The sequence below is a fragment of the Orcinus orca genome, chromosome 2 (assembly GCF_937001465.1).
Source record: "Orcinus orca chromosome 2, mOrcOrc1.1, whole genome shotgun sequence".
In the NCBI taxonomy this organism is placed as follows: domain Eukaryota; kingdom Metazoa; phylum Chordata; class Mammalia; order Artiodactyla; family Delphinidae; genus Orcinus; species Orcinus orca.
In genome coordinates this window covers 54,157,379-54,182,556 of record NC_064560.1, presented here as the reverse complement: position 1 = coordinate 54,182,556, position 25,178 = coordinate 54,157,379, and the positions used below count along the sequence as shown (strand labels likewise).

At 39.4% G+C, this 25,178-nt stretch overlaps 1 protein-coding gene across 5 annotated transcripts in view; it reads right to left on the bottom strand.

The window, feature by feature from the left end:
* DIP2C (disco interacting protein 2 homolog C) overlaps window positions 1-25,178 on the bottom strand; it is a 362,893-nt gene that overhangs the window by 130,425 nt on the left and 207,290 nt on the right. For all 5 annotated transcript variants that reach the window (XM_033403063.2, XM_049705659.1, XM_033403064.2 and 2 more), the window contains 2 exons: window positions 17,707-17,832; window positions 6,885-7,094 (listed from right to left, as the gene is read on the bottom strand). In XM_033403063.2, coding sequence (XP_033258954.1) covers window positions 6,885-7,094; window positions 17,707-17,832 — 336 coding nt within the window. The remainder of the gene's footprint in view (window positions 1-6,884; window positions 7,095-17,706; window positions 17,833-25,178) is intronic.

Genomic DNA, 25,178 nt, shown 5'->3' with positions numbered 1-25,178 from the left:
TAACTATATGACTGGGAACCTCAGGGATCAGTGGTCAGAGATCCTACCTCCCAGCCTGTTATTTTTCAGTCCCCAAATAACTTCTAAATTAAGAGAAGAAAAAGAGGAAATCTGGTTTTCACATGTAGAAAGCAACGTGCTCGTGGTCCACTAACTGATGATAGATAAGGAGAGACGAGTTCAGAGGGACCCAGCCTTCCATCTATCAACAAGGCCCCTCCCGTGTCTCCTACGGTCCATCCAACCTCCACAGTCACTGAGCAGAAAGCGATACAGGCCCTCAGACCACCCGTCCACCCAGCTGCCCTGGCTCCCTAAGATGACACGGCTGTGCCCTCCACATGGCAGCAGAAAACCAGGTTCCTCAATGAAAATATGGAGGTGACAGGTGGTGAAAGGCATCTGCAACGATGCTGAGGGAAGGAGCTGGCCTCACGGCAGAGCATCCAACTTGGCTGCTGGAGACGATGCTCAGCTGCCCACTGCACCGACCCATCTTCCAAGCACAGCTCATGAGAAGAGCAGGACTTCCTCCTTGGTTTCCCCAGCAATGTCCAACCTCCCTGGCTCTGACAGAAGCCCCCAACAGGAGAGCTTACTGGTGTCTCACCCATGTGTCATATTGACGCATGACAATGTAAGTGAGGATTTATCTCCTTAATCCTTTAATAATCACTCAGGGACAGAACAGTATACTCTGGTTACCTGTGAGAGTGTGTGTGATACTGCTAATGGCGATTCACAGCTGCTTTTCAAATTTGCAGACTAAACCTGGAGATAGTTAGAAAGGGCTCAGTGGTTCTATATTCAAACATTTCTCTCAGCCAAGGCTCTCAGAGGTTGACTTTAGAAGCATTACACAGGTTCTCAGAACTGGAACAGCCTCCTTCCCACATTTATGCCACAAAAATCCATAAAGATGGGATAGTTACTGTTAGACAAATCTCGGGATGTTCTAATATCAGAACAGAAATCTTTAACTTCAGACAATAGCTTCTTGACTTTTATATCTGCAAATTCAAATTCATGCTGAAGGGCTCCAATCATCACAAGCCTGTACAGACCACAGACCCAGCAGGATTGTGATGGGGATGCTGGAACTTTTACTGTTTGTGCAAAGTTTAATTGCATTTCTGTCTGCAAAGAGCTCTTGTTCTGTTTTTTACAACCAGGGCCAAGCTGGAACACAGACACTGAGGAGGAAGCGGGACTGGAGTGTCACGAGCAGGTGCTCCTACACCCGACAGATAGGAGTCTGGTTCCTGCTGACCACTTACTAGCTGGGCGCCCTTGGCATCACATCCACCTTCCTAAGCCTGGGTCTTCTCACCTGGGGAACAAGAGTGCTGCTACTCGCTCCTCACCAAGTCTGAGGGCACAAGCGACACTACACCGTGACATTCTGCAGTGACAGTGACACTGCCATCCTCGCTCTCAGGCCCAAAGGCTCCCGCTCTGCCATTTCTCCTCTTGCGTGGGAATCCTTTCCTCTCACGAGTTCCAAGAAAGAATCTGTGAAACTCATGGCATTAAGTGTAGATGACTGCATTTGAACACTGGGAGAAACAGAAGAACTGAATAGACATCTTTCTATTTGGTTGGCTGCGTGCACCAACGTGTGAGCGGCAGGCTCCGAGGTACTCCTGCAGCGTGGAGTAGGCACTGGATGAAGGGTTAGGATACTTGTGGGTCAAAAATCATTACTTTGATTCTAAGTATAAAATCCAAATAAACAAAATCAGTTTTGAGTGGCAAAAATCCCAAAGCGTTTTTGGAGACAAGAAACCGGAGCAGATCTGTGCCCTAACAGCATCAACAGGGCAACAAGGACAATATGAACGGGACAGATATGAGGCTGGAAGGGGCTGCAGCACTGAGATGGGAGGTGAGGTGTCTGGATGCAGGGTCGTGGGAGCAGTAACGGAGAGGAAGGAGGTCTGCAAGACACAGGGTAGCCAAACGCTACCCAACAGGGACTGTGCTGGTCTGTGGAAGGAGGAGCCAAGGACGGCAAGGTCTGGAGTCTGCTCCTGGGAGTGCAGGACCTTGTCAGACGAGGCGACCTGGGGACACAGCGTAGGGCTGAGGTGCAGGGTCAAGAGGCACTCTGAAATGTGGACGGGTGAAGGAAGTACAGATCTGAAGGTCGTGAAAGAGCAGATGGCCTCGAAAACTGTGGGAGTGGATGAAATGGGCAAGAACACAGAGAGAAAGGGTGGGGAGAGGAGCCACCAGAGGAGAGGAAAGGACAGAGCAGGAAGGAGAACCAGGGTGTGGTGCAGGCCGGGAGAGGAGGGAATGAGTGATCATCACAGCCAAAGCTCCGGTTCACCAATGGGGGAAGCTAAGATACAAAAGAGAAAAGAGCTGAGCCAGCAGATTTGGGAGGAGCCAGAATCCAGAATGAGGATGAAAAGATGAGTCTTGGAAAGAAGGAGCTTTCTTCCCCAGAAAAGGAAACATAGCAAAAAATGAATGGAGAAAGACATGGAAACATCTCAGCTGGAAAAGGATCAGTGGTTAAAGATGTTCGACAAGGGGACAGAAAAAGATCCATGGTGACATTCACTCAATTTCAGTATCTGTGCAGATCTCAGCTTTATTATGAACTGAGCAAGACAATGCAGGATTAGAAGCCAGACCTAGGACCTAACTAAAAATTCCCACAGTCACGTCGGCCAGTGAGAGATCCCTCTCTCTTTTAGTACTGTATCACCCAAAGAGCCACGAGAAACACGCAGTAATTGATGGAAGAGTCTCATCGGCCTTGTGTTACCTAATGCAAATTTTCTTTTCTTGCTTACTTTTTCAATAGCGTGGCTTAAAACTCTCTAAAACAGGAGTTGGCAAACTATGGCTCACAGGGTGGTCTGTCAGCTGTGTTTATAAATGAAGTTTTGTGGGGGCATAGCCATGCCTATGGTTCACGCACTGTCTTCTGCTCTTGAGCCAGCGGAATTCAGCAGCGGCCACGGGGACTGCATGGCCCACAAAGCTTAATATCCACTCTCTGGTCCTTTCCTGGAAAAATTCACTGACCTGCCTTTGAATCATGAAGCTCTAGATGCAGGGATGCCCCAGCCAGGAGGGGAGGTGAGGGTATAGCAGGGAGACCCCAGCCCCAAGTGTGCAGGCTTTGCTAACATCACCATCCTCGGTGTGTAGTTAATATTTTAAGACTGTAAATGTCTGAAAAGTATGGATAAAGAGATTATAAAAGAATTCTTTGATACTGTGGATGATTATACGTAAATAAATTAGGGTAACTTATCACAACAGTGGCTACGCAGCCCTCTGAACAGATTCCCTAGAACACCAGAATCTAGGTCCAGACAACAGCTGCCAGGCTCCAGGCTAACTATGTATCAAGCACGTGGGGGCACATCTATCTGCTCACCAGGATCAGAGGCAAGAAACCTGATGAGAATTTCCTTGCTGATACAAACCGCACACACCAAAAGCAGCATTCATGCTGACGAATTCTAAGATAGTCTGGAAATGGCAATAACTTCTATGAATATCTGGCTAATGACAACACACCCCCAACACATGCAGATGAAACCCGAATGTGACAACATCTCAGATGTGTCAGTTACAAAGGGTGACACAGACCTTACCTATACATCTGGAGCTACAAAATAAGAGAACAGCTCATGGAGAAGTCTCTTTAATTTCCTGAATATACAAATTTTGATTCTGAATATACAACCATGTTATCTATTATGCTTTGTTCTTATTTCTTAATCTAGAAATGTATTAATAGCTCCTCTTCAGTTTCTCCATTTCTATGTAGCTTACTAATTCCTATACTATGTTACTCTAGTACCTTTTACAAATATGCCTCTTGAAGTTTCAAAGTGTTGCTTTAATTCTCCTGGTTACTCTAAATTATGCTCCTTGACTTTTGATAATGATAAAATATTTTAGAGGTGTTGATCCTTTCCTTTCCAACTGTCTTAAGAACATGACATGCACAGAGGTTCTGAATAAACACCTTCTGGTTCTCTATCATTGTGGAGAGAGGGCCCTTAATGACGTGCAGGCCCTGTTCTGTCTGAGCTGCAGGGAGCCGTCGCATGGCACATCCATCTTCTTGTGCCACAAATGTGCACATCTCAGGCCTTAGCATCTCAGGATGGGGAACGTCTTGAGCTCTCATTGTCAGTGTTTTAAGTGTGAATAACAACAAGCAGAGCCATAGGAGGAAAAACCACCTGGACGGGGACCGCATGGTATGTTAAGCCAGCCTGATGGGAGATGCACGTGCAGTGTCCCTGTCATGCTGTCAGGATGGATCCACAAGGACGCAGGATTTCATTCCAACAACCACAAAGCAGAAGTACCATCCACTTGTTACAGCCTCTTCATGGTCTTTAAACACCTGTCTTTCCTCTACCCTTTGGGCAAAAGAGGTTTCTACAGACTCTATCCAAGTACTTCACCTTGAGGGACCAGAGGTACTACAAGTTGGTGGTTTATTTGACCCTAAATTCCTTAAAACACAGACATACATAGAATACTTTCTTATTTGTAGGCTTCTGATGGCCTCAACAAAAGGTTGAACACTGCCAATTCTGACTTTTTACTTCTTTTGCTTTTGCCACAGGAGTAAAAAAATTTTTTTTTTTTTTGGCGGTAGGCGGGCCTCTCACCGTTGTGGCCTCTCCCGTTGTGGAGCACAGGCTCCAGACACGCAGGCTCAGCAGCCATGGCTCACGGGCCTAGCCGCTCCGCGACATGTGGGATCTTCCCGGACCGGGGCACGAACCCGTGTCCCCTGCATCGGCAGGCGGTCTCTCAACCACTGCGCCACCAGGGAAGCCCTGGAGTAAAATATTTTAATTCTCTTTTTCTTATTTTATTATTTTGCCACTGCTTTCTTTCAAAAAATTTTTTTCATATTTACAGAAAATTCCTGGATACTCTAGGAACTTATCTATGTGCCAAATTAGAGATTACTGAAATGTCACACACTGAGAAGCTATATTTAGGTTACACTGAGTCTTAACATACCTGAGTAACGCAACCTTTTATAGCTCGGATAAATTTAATTCTCCATGCTATAATTTCCTCCAATATTCCACACGTAACTACATAAAGGGAGAAACAAATGCAGGGAGTAATCTGTTCAAAATTATGTGTTTCTCTTGGTAAGATTCCTGATATTTCCTTAGAAGTGTACTCAGTCAGAAAACACACATTCCTAAGGTAAGAGCGAGGGGCAGAGGTGGAGGGAGTTCCACGTCTCTCCCGCCCAGGTGGCTACCAGACAAAGCACACGGACTGAGCCTCAGGGCTATCTCAGGTTCCAAAACACAGAGGAAGAAATTTTAGCATCTGAAACTCTTTAACGGTCATATACATTTCTGCTTAATTTTTATCTATGATTTCAAATAGAGGTTCTCAGTACACATTAACCAGTGTATGTTCCCGAAAACGTTTTAAACTGAAATTTAATACTACTACTTTGCATGTGAGTGTTACTTTAAAAACTGTGGAGAATTTTCCTATTTTCTCCTTTTTACTCGCAATGGGTACAAAGGAAAGACATTATCATTCCTTTTCTTCCCACTAAAAAACTAGAGCAGGGAATACTGACTTCTGAAGAAGCCGGCAGCTGTTAACGTGAGAACTGGGACCAGACCCAGCCCTCCCAACCGGCTGCCTGTGTCCTGCTGGTAGACAACCAGTCTCACTGCTGATTCTGAAAAGGCTGTTGCTTTTAACCTCAACTTCATGCTGAGCAAGTGCCACTGGGGCCAAGTCCTGAGAAGTCAGTTTGGAATTCCTCTGACTCTTGTCAAGTAGCCAATAATCTAGAAATACTTTTTGAGTCTGAGAAGCTGGCAGAGTATTTCATTCATTCATTTCACTTACCTACTTTCTAAACATGGAGTTTTCGGATAAGAGGATAGATGTGGGAGGATGCCGTGCACCTGCCCTGTGCTCGATGATCAACCACTGCACAGGGAGGTGCAGCTTCCATGTCCCTGGATGCGGCTGACCCTGGTCCACCCCATTTGAATGGAGAACATACTGAACCATCTTGGCACCACATTCAAAGCAAGTAATTTACTTTGTGAAAAATTTTTTATTGAAATGTTTAAAAATCTCAATCCACAGCTGAAAATGGATCAGACAGATCTGGACCTCATGCTGTGCCTTCCACACCAGATGAATGTGGCGCAGTGAGTGGGGGGCTAGGGTGCAGGCAGAGAAACAGGACCCTTACTCACCCCCTCCACGCAGCCCCCTGCTCACCCAATATGCTCCTTTCCTCTAATAATTCTCACTTCATCTCCTGTTTTACACTATTTCCAAACATCTTACCAATGCTTCCTAACTCTGTGCTTTTTTAAATACAGAGGATCCCATGTATCATGGAACCTACACACAAAGTAACGTGAACCACCCCAGAAAGCTGAATGCCTATGGCAGAAAACCATATAAGCAGTAGTGATGAAAGCCTCCCCTTCCTAAGTAACTTCCAAAGTAAGGGCAAACTCACTCTGAAGTCCCCAGCCTTGTTTATTAGCATAATTAAAATTTCATTTAGGAGCATACTTTAGCATGAGGAGAAGAAAGCACGTAACCAGATACGGCTGCAAGTTTCCCTAACGAACAAGAAAGCATTCTTCTACAAGCAGAGGAGACGTCTGGGATGTAAAGAATAGTAAAACCAAGGGTTTCACAAAACAGTAAAACCAACGCAACAAAGCAGCCCAGAAGCGGGAGTGGGGCTCTGTTCTGTCCCTCGGATGGATTCCATGGCCGAGATGCACAAATAGAGAAATTTCAAAATAAAAAGGGCAGGGTTACTCAGCAGCCACTCAGATGTAAGGACAACGAGAATAAGACAGACGACTGCCCAGCAGGGCACTCACCTAGGTGCGTCTGAGCCATGACGTCAGCCAGTCTGTGGGCGGCGCCACTCCCCCCACTCTGGGTGGAAGAGGAGGAGGTGGTGGAGGTGGTGGAGCCGTGGATGGCCTGGCTGATCCAGTGCTCCATGTTGATGCTGCCCTGGCTGGAGGTGGGGGTCCCCTGGGAGTCGCCCTGCACCGAGCCTTCGTCTTCTGAGCCAGAGGAGGTATCTGTGGGAGGCAGGTGATCAGCCGTGTATATCACAGCAAAGAAGTCCCCCCCAGGATTAGTCCCTCTCCAAACACTGCGAACACAGACCTACCTCCCACACTAACTGATCGACGACCTTTGAACACTCTTGAAAAATTACACACTTTTCAGATGACAAATTATTTTTCACTGCAGTGAAGTCTTCATCCAAAACACCTTACATATATATGCTACAGAAAGTTGTGACATTACAATCTCAGACAAAGACATACTCACCAATTTCCTCCACTCAAGAGTTTGAGGGAGAAACCAAATGTTTTCTGTGTACTCAGACACAAAGCGAGAAGGTCAAGGTGGCATTTTCTAAAAGACACTGAACTTGCACGTGTTTCGAAGTGTGATGCTCTGTAGCCCTTCTTTATACCGAGGTGTTTCTCTGAGTCATGTGCTATTTTAAGTTCCATGTGAGTGTGGCAGGTCTCATCCTCCTGCCTCTCCCAATCTGGACTTCTCTACCAACCTACATCTAAGGACTCTGCCTCCTCCTTTCAGGAGGACAGTAAATCACCACACTACATTCTGTGATCAAACTAAATGCATTTACTTTTATATTTGTTCCTTATAAAAGTTTTTCATTATTTACTTGATTTATTTTGCTATCTATGAAAACTGTGTATCTTGGATTGAGCAAAAACATGTCACTTTTTGCATTAAAATTAATGGAAATAGTATTCATTTAATAACTTTTCACCTAGAAGCAAGGTTTTCAAGAACGAACCGTTGTATACTTGTTATTTAAACTTCAATATAAGAATGACATTTAGGATCATACATATAGGTGAGTTATGTGAGATGCCAGGAGGGAAAAAGGAGGAGAGTAGCTCCAGAACATTTACTGAGAATAAGTGAAAGGGTAATTTGTCTTAAATCAAGAAATAGGACTTTTTCTTTTTTTAATGTTAATTTTGCTGTTTATTCACTCATTCATTCATCAATACTTATTAAGCACTTACTAATGTATTAATTACTGTTCTTTTTTTTAAATTAATTTTTATTGGAGTATGGTTGATTTACAAGGACTTTTTCTTTAACACAGCAATATTTGTGAAGGATATTTACATTGCATTTTATTATCATTGTGACGTGACCTAGGCTGTCTAGAAATTTTTTAAAAGTTTATCTATTAGAAATTTGTTACAGAAGCAACAATAATATTAGAAGGCCAACAGATTCTCTTCCCTTGTCCTTCCTTTTAAAATAACTTAGAATTATAATTTACATAAAAATAAAATTTATATTTTTGGAATTCAGACCTAAGAATTTTTTCAATTTTTTTGAAATTGTGGTAAAATACACATAACATAAATTTTACCATTTTAACCATTTTTACGTGTACAGTTCAGTGATATTAAATACATTCATAATGTTGGACAACCCTCCCCATAACTCATTTCACCACCATCCATCCACATAACTCATTTCACCTTGTAAAACTGAAACTCTGTCCCCATTAAACAGTAACTCTCCATTGCCCCTTCCCCCCACATCCCCTGACAACCACCACTCTACTTTCTCTCTGTGTAATTCTGACTACTCTAAGTACCTCATGTTAAGTGGAATCGCACTTTTGTCTTTCTGTGACTGGCTTATTTCACTTGGCATAATGTCTTCAAGGTTCATCCACTTTGCAGCATGTGTCAGAACTTCTTTCCTTCTTAAGGCTGAATAACATTCCATGATAATGTACAGACCACATGTTGTTATCCGTTCATCTGCTGTGGACACTTGGGTTGCTTCCATGTTTTTGCTGTTGTGAATAATGCTGCTGTGAACATAGGTATATAAATATCTCTTTGAGAGTCTCCTTTAAATTCTTTTGGGTATGTACTCTGAAGTGGAATTACTGGATCATATAGTAAATTCTATTTTTAATTTTTTGAGGAACTGCCATTCTGTTCTCCATAGAGGCTGCACCTCTATGCACCTCATTTCCACCAAGAGTGCACAAGGGTTCCAATTTCTTCATATCCTTACCAACACTTGTTATTTTCTGTTCCTTTTTTTTTTTTTTTGATAGTAACCATCCTCATGGGTGTGAAGTTGTATCTCTTTGTAATTTTGATTTGCATTTCCCTAATGATCAGTGATGTTGAGTATCTTTAAATGTAATTATTGGCCATTTGTATATCTTCTTTGGAAAAATATCTATTCAAGTCTTCAGACTTAAGACTTCTGAGAATGTATACACCCCTATATCCACACAGAGCATTACCACCTCCCCAAAAGTTTTCTCATGCCCCTTTACAAATCAATCTTTCATTTCCCACCCCATCTTTTCATAAGAAAACTACAGAACAATATCATTCATGATATAGACACTAAAATCCTCAAAAATATTAGCAAACATTATCAAGCAACATATAAAATGACCAAGTGGTAACCAGGATTACACATATGAACATGAATTAAGGTTAATTTGACATTCAAAAATGAATTAATGTTATATATCATATTAGTAGAATAAAGAGGAAAAAAAAGTATGTTAACCTTAAAAGTCAGAAAAAGTATTTTACAAAACCTAACACCCACTCATGATAAAGCCTCTCAACAATGCAGGAATGGAAGGAAACTTCCTCAACCTGATGAAAGGCATTCATGAAAACCCATAGCTAACACTGTATATACTGGTAAAAGACTGAATACATTTCCCCTAAGATAAGAACAAGGCAAGAATGTCCCCTCTTGCCACTTCTATTCAACATTATCCAGCAGGTTCTGGCCAGTGAACTACAGGGAAAAGTAAAAATTAAAGACATCCATCCAGATTAGAAAGGAAGTTGTAAAACGGTCTTTATTCACAGATGACATGATCTTAAATGTAGGAAATTCTAAGGAACACATGGAAAAATTCTTGAATTAATAAATGAGTTAGCCCCTTCTGCCATGTAAGGACACAGTGAGAACATGGACGACTATGAGGAAGAAGGCTCTCACCAGACAATGAATCTACCAGCACCCGGATATTCTCAGCATCCAGAACTACCTCTGTATTGACAAAGTCATCAATGTGCCCAGCTAATTTTCCAGTTATCCTTGAAGTGGGGGTTGGGGGGGGACTTAATCAAAATTTGTTGAGTGGAGCCTCCAAGAAAGTTCTTTAATGGGGAATGCCTCTGTTGAGAGGACTAAAAGACAATGGGACAAGATGAATTTCTGCAGTGGGACAAGCACACACAGAGTGAGAGAACCAAGATATCTCTTATCAAAGCAGATAGGCATCAATGCTCCCCCACACCCTTTTCTGGCTGGACAGACTGCAAATTATTCCCACCTCCCAGGGAACAAGCACACGTTGATCTAGTAGTCAGAAGTCAAAATCCAGCCATCCAATCAGTTAGCATGCGTTGTCACTGTGGCAGGTGAAAAGAGTTGCATAGTTATACATCTGACTTCTTAAATTCACAGGACCACCAAAAAAAGATATGAAATATCTTTATAAGATACTAGCACTGAACAATAAGAGAATGAAATTAAGAAAAAAATTCCATCATGACAGCATCAAAAAGGATAAAACACTTAGCAATATATCTAACAAAAAATTAAGACAATACCTAGTAAAATCCCAGAAGGCTTTTTTTAAGAAATTGAAAGCTTATTTTAAAATTTATTTGGAAATGCAAAGGCCTGAGAATAGCCAAAATAATTTTGAGGAAGATGGAGGACTTCATTACCTGATACTAAAACTTACTATGAAGTTAAAGTAATCAAGATAGTGATATTAGCACAAGAATAGGCATATATTTCAATGGAACAGAACTGAACCCAGAAATATAGTCTTACATTTATGATCATGGTCAATTTATTTTTGACGAAGATTCCCAAGATAATTCAATGAGGAAAAGATCATCTTTTCAACAAATGGGCTGGGCAACTGAATATTCACGTATCAAAAAACCAAACCAAAATAAAAAACATAGATCCTTACCTCATACCATAAATAAAAATTAATTCAAAATGGATCACAGGCCTGAATGAAAGAACTAAAACTATAAAATTTCTGAAACTTCCCAAAGCACGATCCATAAAATAACTGATGAACTGAACTTCATCAAAATGGAAAACTCTTAAGCTATGGGTAACATAACAAGTCACCACTAATTCAGTGGCTTACAACACTGCACATACTTATTATCTTAACAGTTCTGGAGGTCAGAAGTCTAAGATCAAAGTGTTGGCAGGGTTTTATTCCTTCTGGAGGCTTCAAGGGAGAATCCACTCCTTTACCTTTTCTACCTTCTTAGAGCCCACCTGTGTCACCAGCTCATGGCCCCTTCATCGATCTTTAAAGTGTATCCCTCCAACCTCTGGTTCATTATCTTTTTTTTTTTTTACTTTGATACTTTTCCCTAAGGACCTTTTTTCCTCCAGTTTTATTGAAATATAATTGATATATATCACTGTATAAGTTTAAAGTGTACAGCATAATCGTTTGACTTACATATATTAGGAAATAATTACCATAGTAACTTTAGTTAGCATCCATCATCTCATATAAAATAGAGAAAAAAACTTTCTTCCTTGTGATGAGAACTCTTAAATTTTACTCTCTTAACAACTTTCACATAGATCATACAGCAGCGTTAACTATAGTTATATTGTACATCACATCCCTAGTACTTATAACAAGAAGTTTTTGCCTTTTGACCACCTTCCTCCAATTCCCTCTCCCACCACTCCCTGCCTCTGGTAACCACAAATCTGATCTCTTTTTCTGTGAGTTTTTTTTTTTTAAGATTCCACATGTGACTGAGATTACACAGTATTGTATTTCTCATTCTCTGCCTGAATAGAGACTTCTTTGATTACAGTGGGCCCACCTGGTTAATCCAGGATAACTGCCCTATCTCAAGGTGCTTAACTTAATCATGACTGCAAAGTCTTTTTTTACAATGTAAGGTAATATATTCACAAGTTCTAGAAATTAGGACATGGATATCTTTGGAGGGGGCCATAATTCTCTCCACCACAGACAACATTAAGAAAAGACAAACTACAGTTTGCAAATTGTATACCTGATAAAGAACTTGTATTCAGATTACATAGAGAACTCTTAACCAGTGAGAAGACAGACAACTCATTTTAAAAATGGGCAAAAGGGCTTCCCCGGTGGCACAGTGGTTGAGAATCCGCCTGCCAATGCAGGGGACACGGGTTCGATCCCTGGCCTGGGAGATCCCACATGCTGCAGAGCAACTAAGCTCATGTGCCACAACTACTGAGCCTGTGCTCTAGAGCCCGTGAGCCACAACTACTGAGCCCGCGTGCCGCAACTACTGAAGCCCGCATGCCTAGAGCCCGTGCTCCACAATGAGGGAAGCCACTGCAATGAGAAGCCCGCGCTCCGCAACGAAGAGTAGCCCCTGCTTGCCGCAACTAGAGAAAGCTCACGTGCAGCAACGAAGACCCAACGCAGCCAAAAATAAATAAATAAAATTTAAAAAATAATAAATAAAATAAATAAAAATGGGCGAAAAATCGGGACATTTCACCAGTGAATATATACAAATGGCTAACAAGCACACAAAAAGATCCTTAGCATCATTAGTCATTAGGGAAATGAAAATTAAAACCATAATGAAATACTATTTCATATCCACTAGAATGACTATTAAAAAAATAAGGACAATACCAAGTGTTGGTGAGGATGCTGAGAAACTGGAATCTTTATACGTTGCTGGTCGGAATATAACATGGTATAGCCATGATGGAAACAATGTGACAGTTTCTTAAAAGTCAAACATAAACTTACCATAAGACTCATTAATTCCACTCCTAGGAATCTACCCAAGATAAATGAAATTATATATATACACAAATATATGTGCATAAATGTTGATAGCAGCATTATTCATAATAGCTGAAAAGTGGACACAAGCTAAATATCCATCAACAAGTGACTGGATAAACAAAATGTGGCATATCTATCTAATAGAATACAATTCTCAATAAGAATGAATGAACTACTGATGCTACAAAATGGATGCTCAAAAACATGCTAAAGAAGATACAGAAGGATATATTTTATTAATTCATTTACAAAATGTCTAGAATATTCTTAGAGGTGTATAAATCAGATCAAATGCTCCCTAGGCCTGGGTGTGAGAATGGGAATTAACTGCAAATGGGCACAAGGAAACTTTCCGGGGAGAAGGAAATGCTTTAAAACTGGACTGCACCAATAGCTTCACAATCTATATATTTACTACAAGTCATTAAATTATACACTTACAATGTGCTAATTTTATGGGATGTAAATTATACCCCAAGAATGGTATTAAAAAGGAATGTGTTTTCCGCAATAGTTGGGCATAATATTCTGTAAGTATCAACTACATCAAGTTGGTTGATAGTGTTGTTTTGACAACTTTCTTATGATTATTTAAGAAGAATATTTTAAGAATCTCCAATTATTATTTTTGTTTTTTCTATTTTTCCCTTCATTATGCCAGTTTCTGCCTTATAAATTACAATGCTCTGTTTTTAGGTATATAAATATTCATTGTTATAACTTCCTGGTGAATTGCTCATTTTCCAATATGCAATGTTCATCTTTATATCTGGTACTACTTTGTCCTGCTGTCTACTTTGTCTGATATTAATATAGACTTTTCACCTTCCTATGCTTTATGTTTGCATTGTATATTTTTTCATCATTTTATTTTTAACTATCCTTGTTTTTATATTCAAATGTGTCTCTTATAGACAACATATAGATGTATCTTCCTTTTTTATTCAGTCTGACAATCTCTATCTTTTAAGTGGGCGTTTGGTCCATTTACATTTATTGTAATAATTTATATGAGTGAGTTTACATCTAACATTTTGCTATTTGTTTTCCATTCATTCCTCCTATTTTAATCTCTGTTGTTGATTTTTCCCACCTTTGTTTCTATTAACCAAAATTTTTTTTTTTTTTTTTTTGCAGTACGCGGGCCTCTCACTGTTGTGGCCTCTCCCGTTGCGGAGCACAGGCTCCGGATGCGCAGGCTCAGCGGCCATGGCTCACGGGCTTAGCCGCTCTGCGGCATGTGGGATCTTCCTGGACCAGGGCACAAACCCATGTCCCCTGCATCGGCAGGCGGACTCTCAACCACTGCGCCACCAGGGAAGCCCCCTAAATATTTTTTAAGAGTTTCATTTTATGTTCTCTATTAAATTCTTACCTATACCTTTTCTCATTTTTTTTAGTGGTTACTTTAGGGCTAAGAATATGAATCCTCAATGGGTCCATACGGGGTCAATACTGTAACTGTTTGCTCTTCAAATCTGACACTACAAACTTTCTCTCCCATCTCACATCACACCTGACACTATTCATTTCATTCTTTCCATTTTCTGCTTCCTACTTCATAACCATACAACAGTATAATTCCATTCACCTGGCCTTGTCTTTTGTGCAATTGTTGTTTTAAAGAAAATTACAAGAAAAAGCATAGAATTTTACGTTTACCCAGCTATTTACTGTTTCCAGTGTTCTTCTTTCCTTTTCATAGATGTAAATTTTTATCTGGGATCATCTCCCATCAGCTAAATGACATCTGTTAGTGCGTTTGCAGTTCTGCTGGCACCATATTCTCTGAGCTTTCATGTGTCTCATTATGCCTTTTTTTCACCCTCGTTTATGAAGTATATTTTCACTGAGTATGAATTGACAGTTTCAGTCTTTTCCTTTTGGTACTTTATAAAAATGTCTTCTCATTGTCTTCTGGCCTTTACTGCATCTTCACATAAGTATTCATAATTCATATGACTGTTCTTCTGTATGCAATATATCTGTTTTCCTTTGATGACTTTCAAGATTTCCTCTTAATCTTTGGATTTCAGCACTTGGACTATTATTAATTTAGGGATGATTCTTTTCATACTTAATCTGCGTGGCATTCACTGAACTTCTGGGATCTGTGAGGTGGTGTTTTACATCAATCTGAGAAGTTTGTGACCCTTATTTCCTTAAGTAGTTTTTCTTCCCTTTTCTCACTCTCTTTTCCTTCTTGGATTCCAATTATAAGTATGTTAACATTGTATCACAGATGCTTGAGGTTCTGTTAATTTTTCTTTTATCTTTTGACTTCTCATTCTTCAGTTTGGTTAATTTCTCTTTATCTAAGTTCACAGACTCTTTTATCCTACTTCTCCAATCTGATGCTAAGCTGATCTAGTAAAATATCATTTCTGTATTATATTTTTCATTTCTAGAGTTTCTATTAATTTTTAAAATATTTTTGCCTTTCCCTGATCAGCTCAAGTATTAAGATAATATTTTCATTTAGTTCTTTGACATATTTTCATTTGATTCCCTGAATGAGGTCCACTGCCTAAAAGCAGTCATCTTATTTGTTTTGTGCAGCTTTATAGTTGTTTATGGTGTATGGGTTAGTCTGGTAAGTTATTTCATTATGGCTGGAAGCAAAAGTACTGACAAATTCTTCTTATATTTTTGTACGTGAAAAATAAAGCAAAGTTTCATCTATAGAGACTGGCATTGCAACGATCCTAATCATATCTTTTCTAGAAACTATGATACTAGTCAGCAACCAGTCACTTTATGCAGAGAATATAAACTTCAGGAATATTCTCTGAAGAAAACTGGACACAAAATTAGTTCTAACAAATGCTATCAGCAACCAAGGAAAACAGAGTGAGAGAAAATGAAGCTGAGCCACGATTTTCTTCAAGCAAGTACAGTTACAAATATGTAGACTCCTGATAAGCACAAAATAGGTTATGAATGAAAATTTTTATGATGATGGTGTTGGCATTTATGATTGTACAAAACTATCCCATGTGATACTGTTACTAGGACTCCTGAATGACAGTTTACAAAATGTATTATATGGTGTACGTGAAAATGCTAACCAAACAATTAAATGCAAATGTTGCACCAAAAATGACACTCATTTCCAATAACATTCTTTTATATTTTGCAAAGACCTTTGTACAAGGTTCGTTCTCCTGAAAGTTTTGTCTTTCATCATGCATGACACAACACTCATGAGGATGGATTCAACATGTGAAAAAGCACATACACAAATAATCACATTGCACCTTGTACTTTAGACTCAACATTTCCCATAAAAAGTGGCTCAGAAAAATGTCCATCTCCCTGAATACTGTCTAGTTCCAAAGAGTTGGCTAAAATATATTTTAAATGGGGTTTGTTATTCTTATAAGTCCATTCTGTTTGTTGTATAAACACATACAAAATAATTTTTCACCACTTATAAATTTTGGCAAATTATAACCATAAACTAAATAGGATTAAGTATATTAATTATGCTGATTTAAAAAGAGTCCAAAATACATGCTGTGGCTCAACAAAAAGGAAGGAAATTGGCGAAAAGGACACCCTTTCCTATTAGAATATTATATTCTTGAGATAAAGAACACTTGTGGTATTATCTGTTAAGACAAAACAAAACAACTAAGTTTTATATTATTTAAGTTTTGTCTTACAAAGCTCAGGACGTTCACTTTTAGAGGCATGTAAAGCTGAAGACTTAAGAGTTGTTTGAAGCAGTATTGGATATACTTGACCACATCTGTGAGTTGAAGTGTGTGCTTCTATTACCCTCACTGTTTGCAAACACTCATGACTAACTTCAAAAGACTCCAAAAAATGCTATGTATGTTCAACTATTCTTACTGCACCCTAAATTTCTCTTATGAACAAACGGGTGTGCCAGGTAACTTAGATCTGCAGAAAAGACAGAGTGGCAACAACGACATGAATAATGTTGGAACCAGAAACACACACACACACAAATCAAGTAAATTAGGTTCAATCATTCATGTTTCTAATAGATACCTGGACGTTTAACTTCATGTTTCACTTCAGTTTTGAAGATCACAAGATATAGATTATAATTATTTGGGTAGAGTAGAGATCTTAGGTAGTTATATAAAATTCAAGATTAAACAAAAGCAGAAATACAATGGGAGTTTTTACCTTCAACCATTTAGATCAGGGGTTGGCAGGCTTGTGGACCAAACCCTCTGCCTGTTTTTGTGACTAAAGTTTTATTGACACATAGCCATGCCTTTCACTGACATGTTGCCCATGGCTGCTTCAGCACCACAATAGCAGAGCAAGCAGCTGTGATACCCCAAAATACTACCTGCACTTCACAGGAAAAATTGATGACACCAGATTTAAGTAACTGCCTAAATTTTTCAATTCATTCAATTTCTTAACAGAACATTACAACCTACTGACATTTTAAAGACTTGAGAATATGCATACACCAGTCTAAGCAGAAGAGAAATCCAGCTTCGGTTAGAAGGATGGATGTACAAACTCTTCTCTTGCTTTATAAAGAATTAAATAAAATTTTATAGGATTTAAAAAAAAAGTCTGTATCATATTTGAGTCTAAATGAAAAGTTTAAAAACACTTATTTATATAGACATATATATAATCATGCCAATTTTCCTTCCAAGTTTTATTTAGAGCGTATTTACTATTTCTGGACTTCTGGTTCTCAAAATCTGAATTACAGCACCATGATTTTGAAAGTTAGAAAGATCGCAGTTGCTGGCACTGACTTCATGAAGCAGACGGGACCTGCTACTCACCTGGGGGTGTGTAGGCGTCCATCGAGGTCTGCACAACCAAGGACCTGCGTTTGGAAGGCATAGGCACTGCCATCTTCCTTTCTTTGTGTTTAGCGAGCGCAGCCTGGACAGCTTCTGTATGGACGTCTGAAACAAAGCGAGAGCTAAATCACTCCATTGTTCAGGGACAGCCCGAAGGCCCCAAGCTTTTCTGCTTTCTTTCTGGTCCTGTGAAAGAGTTTATCATCCTACAGAAACTGTCACAAATGGATGAGTGGGGAAGGAAGGAAAATAAGTGTAAACCTGCTAGTTTGAAAGCTCCAGGAAAAAGGCATTCAAATTCATTCAGACTTTTAACTGTTCATTTTATTACCCTAGATCTGTATAAATAATCAGATACGGGATGTAAATCGCTGTGATTTTTCTTTTCTTAGAGTGAAAGGACATGGATCTTCAGATATTTCTTCACAGGTCACATTTTCAAGCTTCTTAATTCATTTCAATGTTCTGTTAAGGTAAGTATGTACACCTTACAGGCTGTACGGTAATGATCTTAGCTAACACTTTCCAAATATCAGTTATGGGGCAGTCACTATGTTAGGTATTTTGTGTGTATGAACCCATTATGTTAACTCCACAAACGATATTTTACTGCAGATTTTGTAAGGTGGTGTCCTCAGGGCTTGGCGTGGAGAATCAGGTGGACAAGGTATTGTGTCTCATGCAGCTCACTTTCTAAAGGGTTAAAGACAGACAACAGACAATCAAAGGGGGTAAGAATGAAAATAAGATAAAAAGATTGAGTACCTACTTAACTGTGAAGCCAGGGAAGAGCTCTCTTACTGTAAAATCTGAATAGTAAGATGAGAATCTCCAAGACAGAGGGAAAAGCCAGCTCAAAGGCCCTGCACTGTGAATAAGGATGGTGCTGGCACAATGCACACAACACCAGCAAAGGGACTCACCAGGATGAGGGCTTTACAGGAGTGGTACAGAGCTTGGCTACCATTCTAACTTTGACAGGGAAGCATGGGGGAAGAAGGGTGAGCATGGATGACATGATCTGATTCCGTTTTGGAGGGCTCATTCTGGATGTTGTGAAGGAGACTGCAGGAGAATCAGAGTAGGAGCCAGGAAACCAGTTAGAAGTCAGGAAACCAGTTAGAAGTCTGCAGTCAGGATACTACTACACCCACGATCTTCTACACGCTCTGTGGAGGAGCCACTCTTATTATTCCCATTTCACAAATGAGAAAGCAAAGGTATGAAGCTCCCCCAGTGTCATGTAACTGGTGAGTAGCATTGACAGGGTTTGAACCCAGGTGTGAGTAGCTCCAGAGCCCACACCCTTCACCACTAACCACCCTATTCTCTAGCTGTTCCTAGGAAAACTCCACCCTGTTAACATTTTAGAGTGGGGGTAAATATAGGCCAGCCCTTGGGCCAGATGCAGCCTGCAGTCTCTTTGTAATAACGTTCACTGGAACAGAGACACACTCATTTATATGTGTATTGTCTATGGCTGCTTCCATACTATAAAAGCATGGCTGAGCAGTTGTGACAGAGACCATAATGGCTAAAAATATTTTCTATCTGGCCCTTTACAGAAAATATCTGCCAATACTTGTTTTAGAGCATATCACATACCAAACACAATGAATTTATTTATTATTTTACTTTGTTCAGATTGTGTATGCACAGCTCTTTTCTCCTCAACTAGACTCAAAGTACTTTAAGACAAAAACCTACTTTCTGGTCATTCTTTTTCTTAAACTCCTAGATTAAAAACTGATGACTGAATGACTTGTATTCACATTACTGAATAAAACTAAAGGGCTCATCAATGAGGTGAGAGTACATTGATTCTCCACATATCAAACACTTTGTTTGATATATTTCTCCTTTTGAACTTTTTGGATGTAATTTCAAATTTACAGAAAATCTGCGAGAATAGTACAGAACTCCCGTATAACTTTTACCCAAACTCACCACTTACATTTGACCCCATTGCTTTCTTTATGTAAGTATGTTTTTTCCTAATCATTTGAAAGTAAAATGCAGGTACCATGTTCCTCTATACCTAAATATTTCAAAGTATTTCCTAAAAACAGAGATATTCTCTTACATAATGTAAATTCTCAAAATCAGGAAGTTTAACAATGATATACTATTACCTAATTCAAAGTCCATGTTCAAATAGTGCCAATTATCCCAGTAACTTCCTTTGCAGTTATTTTGTCTTCCTAGTCTATGATCCAGTCCAGGACCACGGATGCATGCATTTATCAGATTTTCTTTGCCCTCCTAGACCTGGACCAGTTTCCCAGCTTCTGCCTCTCGTGAAACCGGCCATTTTAAAGAATACAAGCCAGTTATCTTGCAGATTGTCTTCAACTTGGATTTTCTGATGTTTCCTCATGATTAGATTCAGACCATGCATTTCAGTGGGGGTTCCACAGAAGTCTGTCCTCTACTGATGGTGTTAACTTTGGTCCTTGGTTAAGATGGTGCCCATCAACTTCTTCCAAAGTAAAGATGTTACTTTTTCCACTATGTAAGATTCTGTTTAAATTTCAAAGAAACTGCCAAAGTGATTATAATATTTCACATCCACATCACCAATATATGAGATTCTAGTCCTGCCACCAGCACTTGGTACAATCTTTTCTACAGTAGCTGTTCTCATGGTTGTGAAGTAGAATCATGAAGTTAAATTTACATTTACCTGATGGCTTATGTTGAGCACCTTTCCTGGACTTCTTGGACATTTGCATATCATCTCTTGTGAAGTATATGTCCAAGTTTTTGAGCTGCCTTTTTATTACTGATTTATACTAGTTCTTTATATATTATGGATACAAGCTTTTTTTTTTTAAGATATATGTTTGAAAATACTCATCCCAAGTCTATGGCTCAACTTTCAAACCCTTAATAGTGTGCTTGATGAGGAGAAATTTTTCATTTTCATGAGATTCATTTTGTTATCTTTTCCTCTCTAGCTAGTGCTTTTTGAATCCTGCCTATAAATTTCTACCTACCCCAAGGTTCAAAAAATACACTCCTTTGTTTTCTTTGGGAAGCTTTATACTTTTACCTTTTACTTTTAGGTCTAGGTACCATCTCAAGTTAATTTTTCTAAGTAGTGGAAGTGGAGGTTGGTGTTCACATTTTCCCACATGCTTACCTAATTTTTCAAGTACCATTTGTTGTAAAGATTTTCCTTTCCTTATTAAATCGCCCTAGCTCCTTTGTCAAGTGTCACCTGACCATGTGTGTACGGGTATAATTTTGAACTCTCCATCTGGTAGAGTAAATCCATTTGTCTATCCCTCTGCTAGTTCTATACTATGTTGATTCATTATATATTTTTTTCAGTTAGAGTATTTATAAAACAACATATAAGATTCACCCTCCCAACAATTTTCAGGTGGTCAGCACAATACTGTCAACCACATGTACGTTATTGTGCCACAGACCCCAGAAGTCCCCATCCATCCTGCATGACTGAAGCTCTACACCCACCTAACAGCAACTCACCACCTGCCTGCCCCCAATCCTGAGCAACCACCATTCTACTTTCTGTTTCTATGAGTTTACTATTTTAGATCCCTCATATAAGTGGAATCACACAGTATTTGTCTTTCTGTGACTGGCTTATTTCTCACAGCAAAATGTCCTCAAGAATATGCTGTAGAATATGTCGTAATTTCCTTTCCTTTTAAGGCTCAGCAGTATTCCACTATATATACACACCATATTTTCTTTATCCATTCATCCACCGATGGATTTAAGTTGCTCTGACCTCCTGGCTAATGTGAATAATGCTGCTATGACTATTGGTGTGGCAATATCTGCTCGCATCCCTGCTTTAATATTTTGGATATATATCCAAATAGAATTCATAAATCATATGGTGGTTCTATTTTTTATTTTTTGAGGAAGCTCCATACTGTTTTCCATAGCTGCTGCACCATTTTACATTCCTACCAACAGTGCACAAGGGTTCCAATCTATCTACATACTCACCAACATTTGTTTTCTGTTTAAGAAAAATTTTTATAATAGCCATCCTAATGGGTGTGAGTGGTATCCCACTGTGGTTCTGAGTTGCATTTTCCTGATAATTAGTAATGTTGAACATCTTTTAATGGACTTATAGGCCATTTGTGCATCTTCCTTGGAGAAATGTCTATTAAAGTTTTTTGCTGATTATTAAATTCGGTTATTTAATGTTACTGAGTTGTAGGAGTTATTTATATATTCTGGATATTAACCCATGATCAGATGTATACAAGAGGATATGTTCTTCAATTTCATAGGTTGCCTTTTCCCTCTATTGTTTCTTTACTGCAAAGAAGTTTTAAGTATGATGTAGTCTCACTTGTCTAATTTTGCTTTTGCTGCCTGTGCTTTTGGTGTCATATTCAATAAATCACTGCCAAATCCAATGTCATGAAGCTTTCCCCCTTTGTTTTCTTCTAAGAATTCTACAGTGTCAGGTCTTACATTTAGGTCTATAATCTATTTTGAGTTAATTTTTGTATATGGTGTAAGATAATGGTCCAACCTCTTTCTTTTGCAAAACAAAAGCCAATTTTCCCAACACTGTTAGTTGAAGAGACTATCCTTTCCCCACTGTGCAGCTCTGGCAGCCTTGTCCAAGATCATCTGACCATATACACAGAGTGTATTTCTGGGCTTTCTATGCTTTTCCATTATTCTACATGCCTGCCTTTATGCCTGTACCACAGGGTTTTGATTACTGTACCTTTGTAATTTATATTGAAATCAGGAATTGTGAGGCCTCCATTTTGTGGTTCTTTCTCAAGATCGTTTTGCTTATCTGAGGTCCTTTGAGATTCCATATGAATTTTAGAATTTTTTCATTTCTGCAAAAAATGTCATTGGGGTATTGATAAGGAAGATTATTGTAGTTTTATCATAAATTTTGATATTAGGTAGTGCAAGTCCTCCGACTTTGTTCTTTTCAAGTTTGTTCTGGCTATCCAGATTTGATCTCATTTTCATGGAAATTTTAGAAACACTCTGTCAATTTCTACAAAAACTCTGTTGGGATTTTGATTAGATTCATGTTAAATCTATAAATCAATGTAGAGAGACTATATTAATATTGAGTCTTCCAATCCATGAACACACGGTGGATCTCTCCATTTTTTTTCTCCTTTAATTTCTACCAACAATGTTCTGTAACTTTCACTGAGGAAGTCTTCCTAAATGCTGGATGTTACTGATGTTATTATAAAAAGCATTGTTTTTTTATTTCACTTACAATTTTTGTTGCTAGTGTATACAATTAGTTTTTAGATACTGAATTTCTCCCTTCCGCCCTTGCAAAATTCACATTATTTCTACTAGTTTTGTAAATTTCTTAAAATGTTCAAAATAAACCATCATGGTGTCTGTAAATATAGTTTTACCCCTTCCTTTTCAGTTCAGTGAACTACACAAAAATATTGAGTAGTCATGTAAGGGTGACAAAATTACAATGTATTGTTTTTTGTCCATTCTTTTAGATATATGCAAGGTTTTTTGCCTTGAGCATAAATTACTTTTGCAATCAGATAAGAGTTATATTTTTGACATAAAACAATCATTTTAGAAAATATGAATAGATTAGAAAGGTACATTTTAAAGAAGTGTGGATTTTTTCCCACATTTAAAAAAATTGCTAAAACCAAACACAAGTGTGCTAAATTTTTTTCACAAAATTGAAAGAAAATAGTAAAACAAGAATATTTTCAATCACAAAGACACTCACATGCCCAAACTAGGAGCCACTCCTGGCCTATGCCCCAGAAGGTAAAGAGTTTACCCACAGTTGGCCATGAGTCAGAAATAAGTGCTTGTTGCTGTTAAGTCACTAAGATGTTGGATAGCTTACTGTACAGCAAAATTGAACAATACATAAACTGATGAAGTAACTAATTCTTTTCAAAAGCCAACTCTGTGTCTTATTTTAACTGCAAAACAATGGCATAAGAAACATTTAAAACATCTATAAATAGCACCCTGAAGGGTCCATAACACAACATGATGAATAACGATGGTAGGTGGAATACCAGGATGATCCTCCCCAAACAGCAGTGCTGGCGTGATCACTGAAGACCCCTAGAGACCATGCTCACCCAGTCAAAACAAGGCAAAGATACGGAAAGAGGTGTGCGGCCCTGAAGTTGAAGAGCTGCCTCTGGGGTGCACAGTGTAATTAGGGCAAAAAGCATTCACGGCAATGTTGAATGAAATGTTAGGATCAGAATTACCTCCACATGGTAAGCTTTTCAGGGCTTAATACTCCCCACTCCCAACCCAAATATCCAAACCAAAAAAGGACCACTAACATCTCAGGAGAGTGACTAGATGGAGAGACCTTTTTGGAAAGATGTTTCGAAATATGATGATTAGTCAGGGGAGAAAACCAACCCATGTCACCGTGCGACTCTCCTGGTTGTTCTAACTTGGCTTCTCCCTTCCATCCTCAACAAGGCTGGGAGCTCTCCTAGTTCCCCCTGTTGCCAGTTGTACGTGTCTAACAGCTGCAGGATGAGAGGAGAGAGTAAGACTGGACCACACGGCAAAGGGGACACAATGAAGTCTACCTTCTGTGAGAACCAACATGTGTCATCGGGTGCCATGGGGAGGCCCCTTGGCAGTTCCAAGCGCCCTGGATTCCAGGAAGGGGCGTCTGGATCAACAGTTAAGAAGACTGGAAAAGGGGTATTAGCTGAGAATACGTTCATAGCTCTTAGCCTAAAACCCAGATCAATCCTACAAGACCTCACGAAACTAAAAACTTTTAGGAAAACGTGGATAAGCAGGTTGCTACACAGCAAATCTTCCCTTGAAAGCTCAGCATCATTGCACGGGACGCATCCACGAGTGACATCAGTAGCTCTGATGCAGGAACCACGAAGGCATTTGATTAAGTGTCACAGAACCTTAATTACAAGCGTCTTGGATGCAATTCTTACACAGCCATGTGAATTAGGAACTAGATGAAAGCTGAGGAAGGGAAATAATAAGAAGTGGAGTCTCCCACTCATTTGAGGTGCTGGGCAGGGAGACAGAACAGTCGAGCTCCCGGCCACACAACGCGTCAACAAGAGCTGCTGATCATTATGAGCCCTGAGTTCCAGGGAAGGTCTGAAGCACAAATGGACCGAAAAAGATTAAACTAAATACCAGGAGGAAACAATACGGCTCAAGAGCTGTACATTTAGTTTTACAGGAAAGGGAACTGCTATTTTCTAGTATTTCTAACGTCAATGGAGACAAGTACCAAAAAGCGGTCAAAGACATCCCACACTTCCCATGAAGGGGCTGGGAAGTGGCAGACTGCAAGTCCATGGACACAGAACATGATTTTAGTTTGGGATTCCACGGTGGCATTGATGTTACCAAAGCACAGAGGAAAGAAGCCAGTCTGATCAAGAAGCACTGAATTAGGCAGGGCAAACATGGCAAGGGTGTAGGAA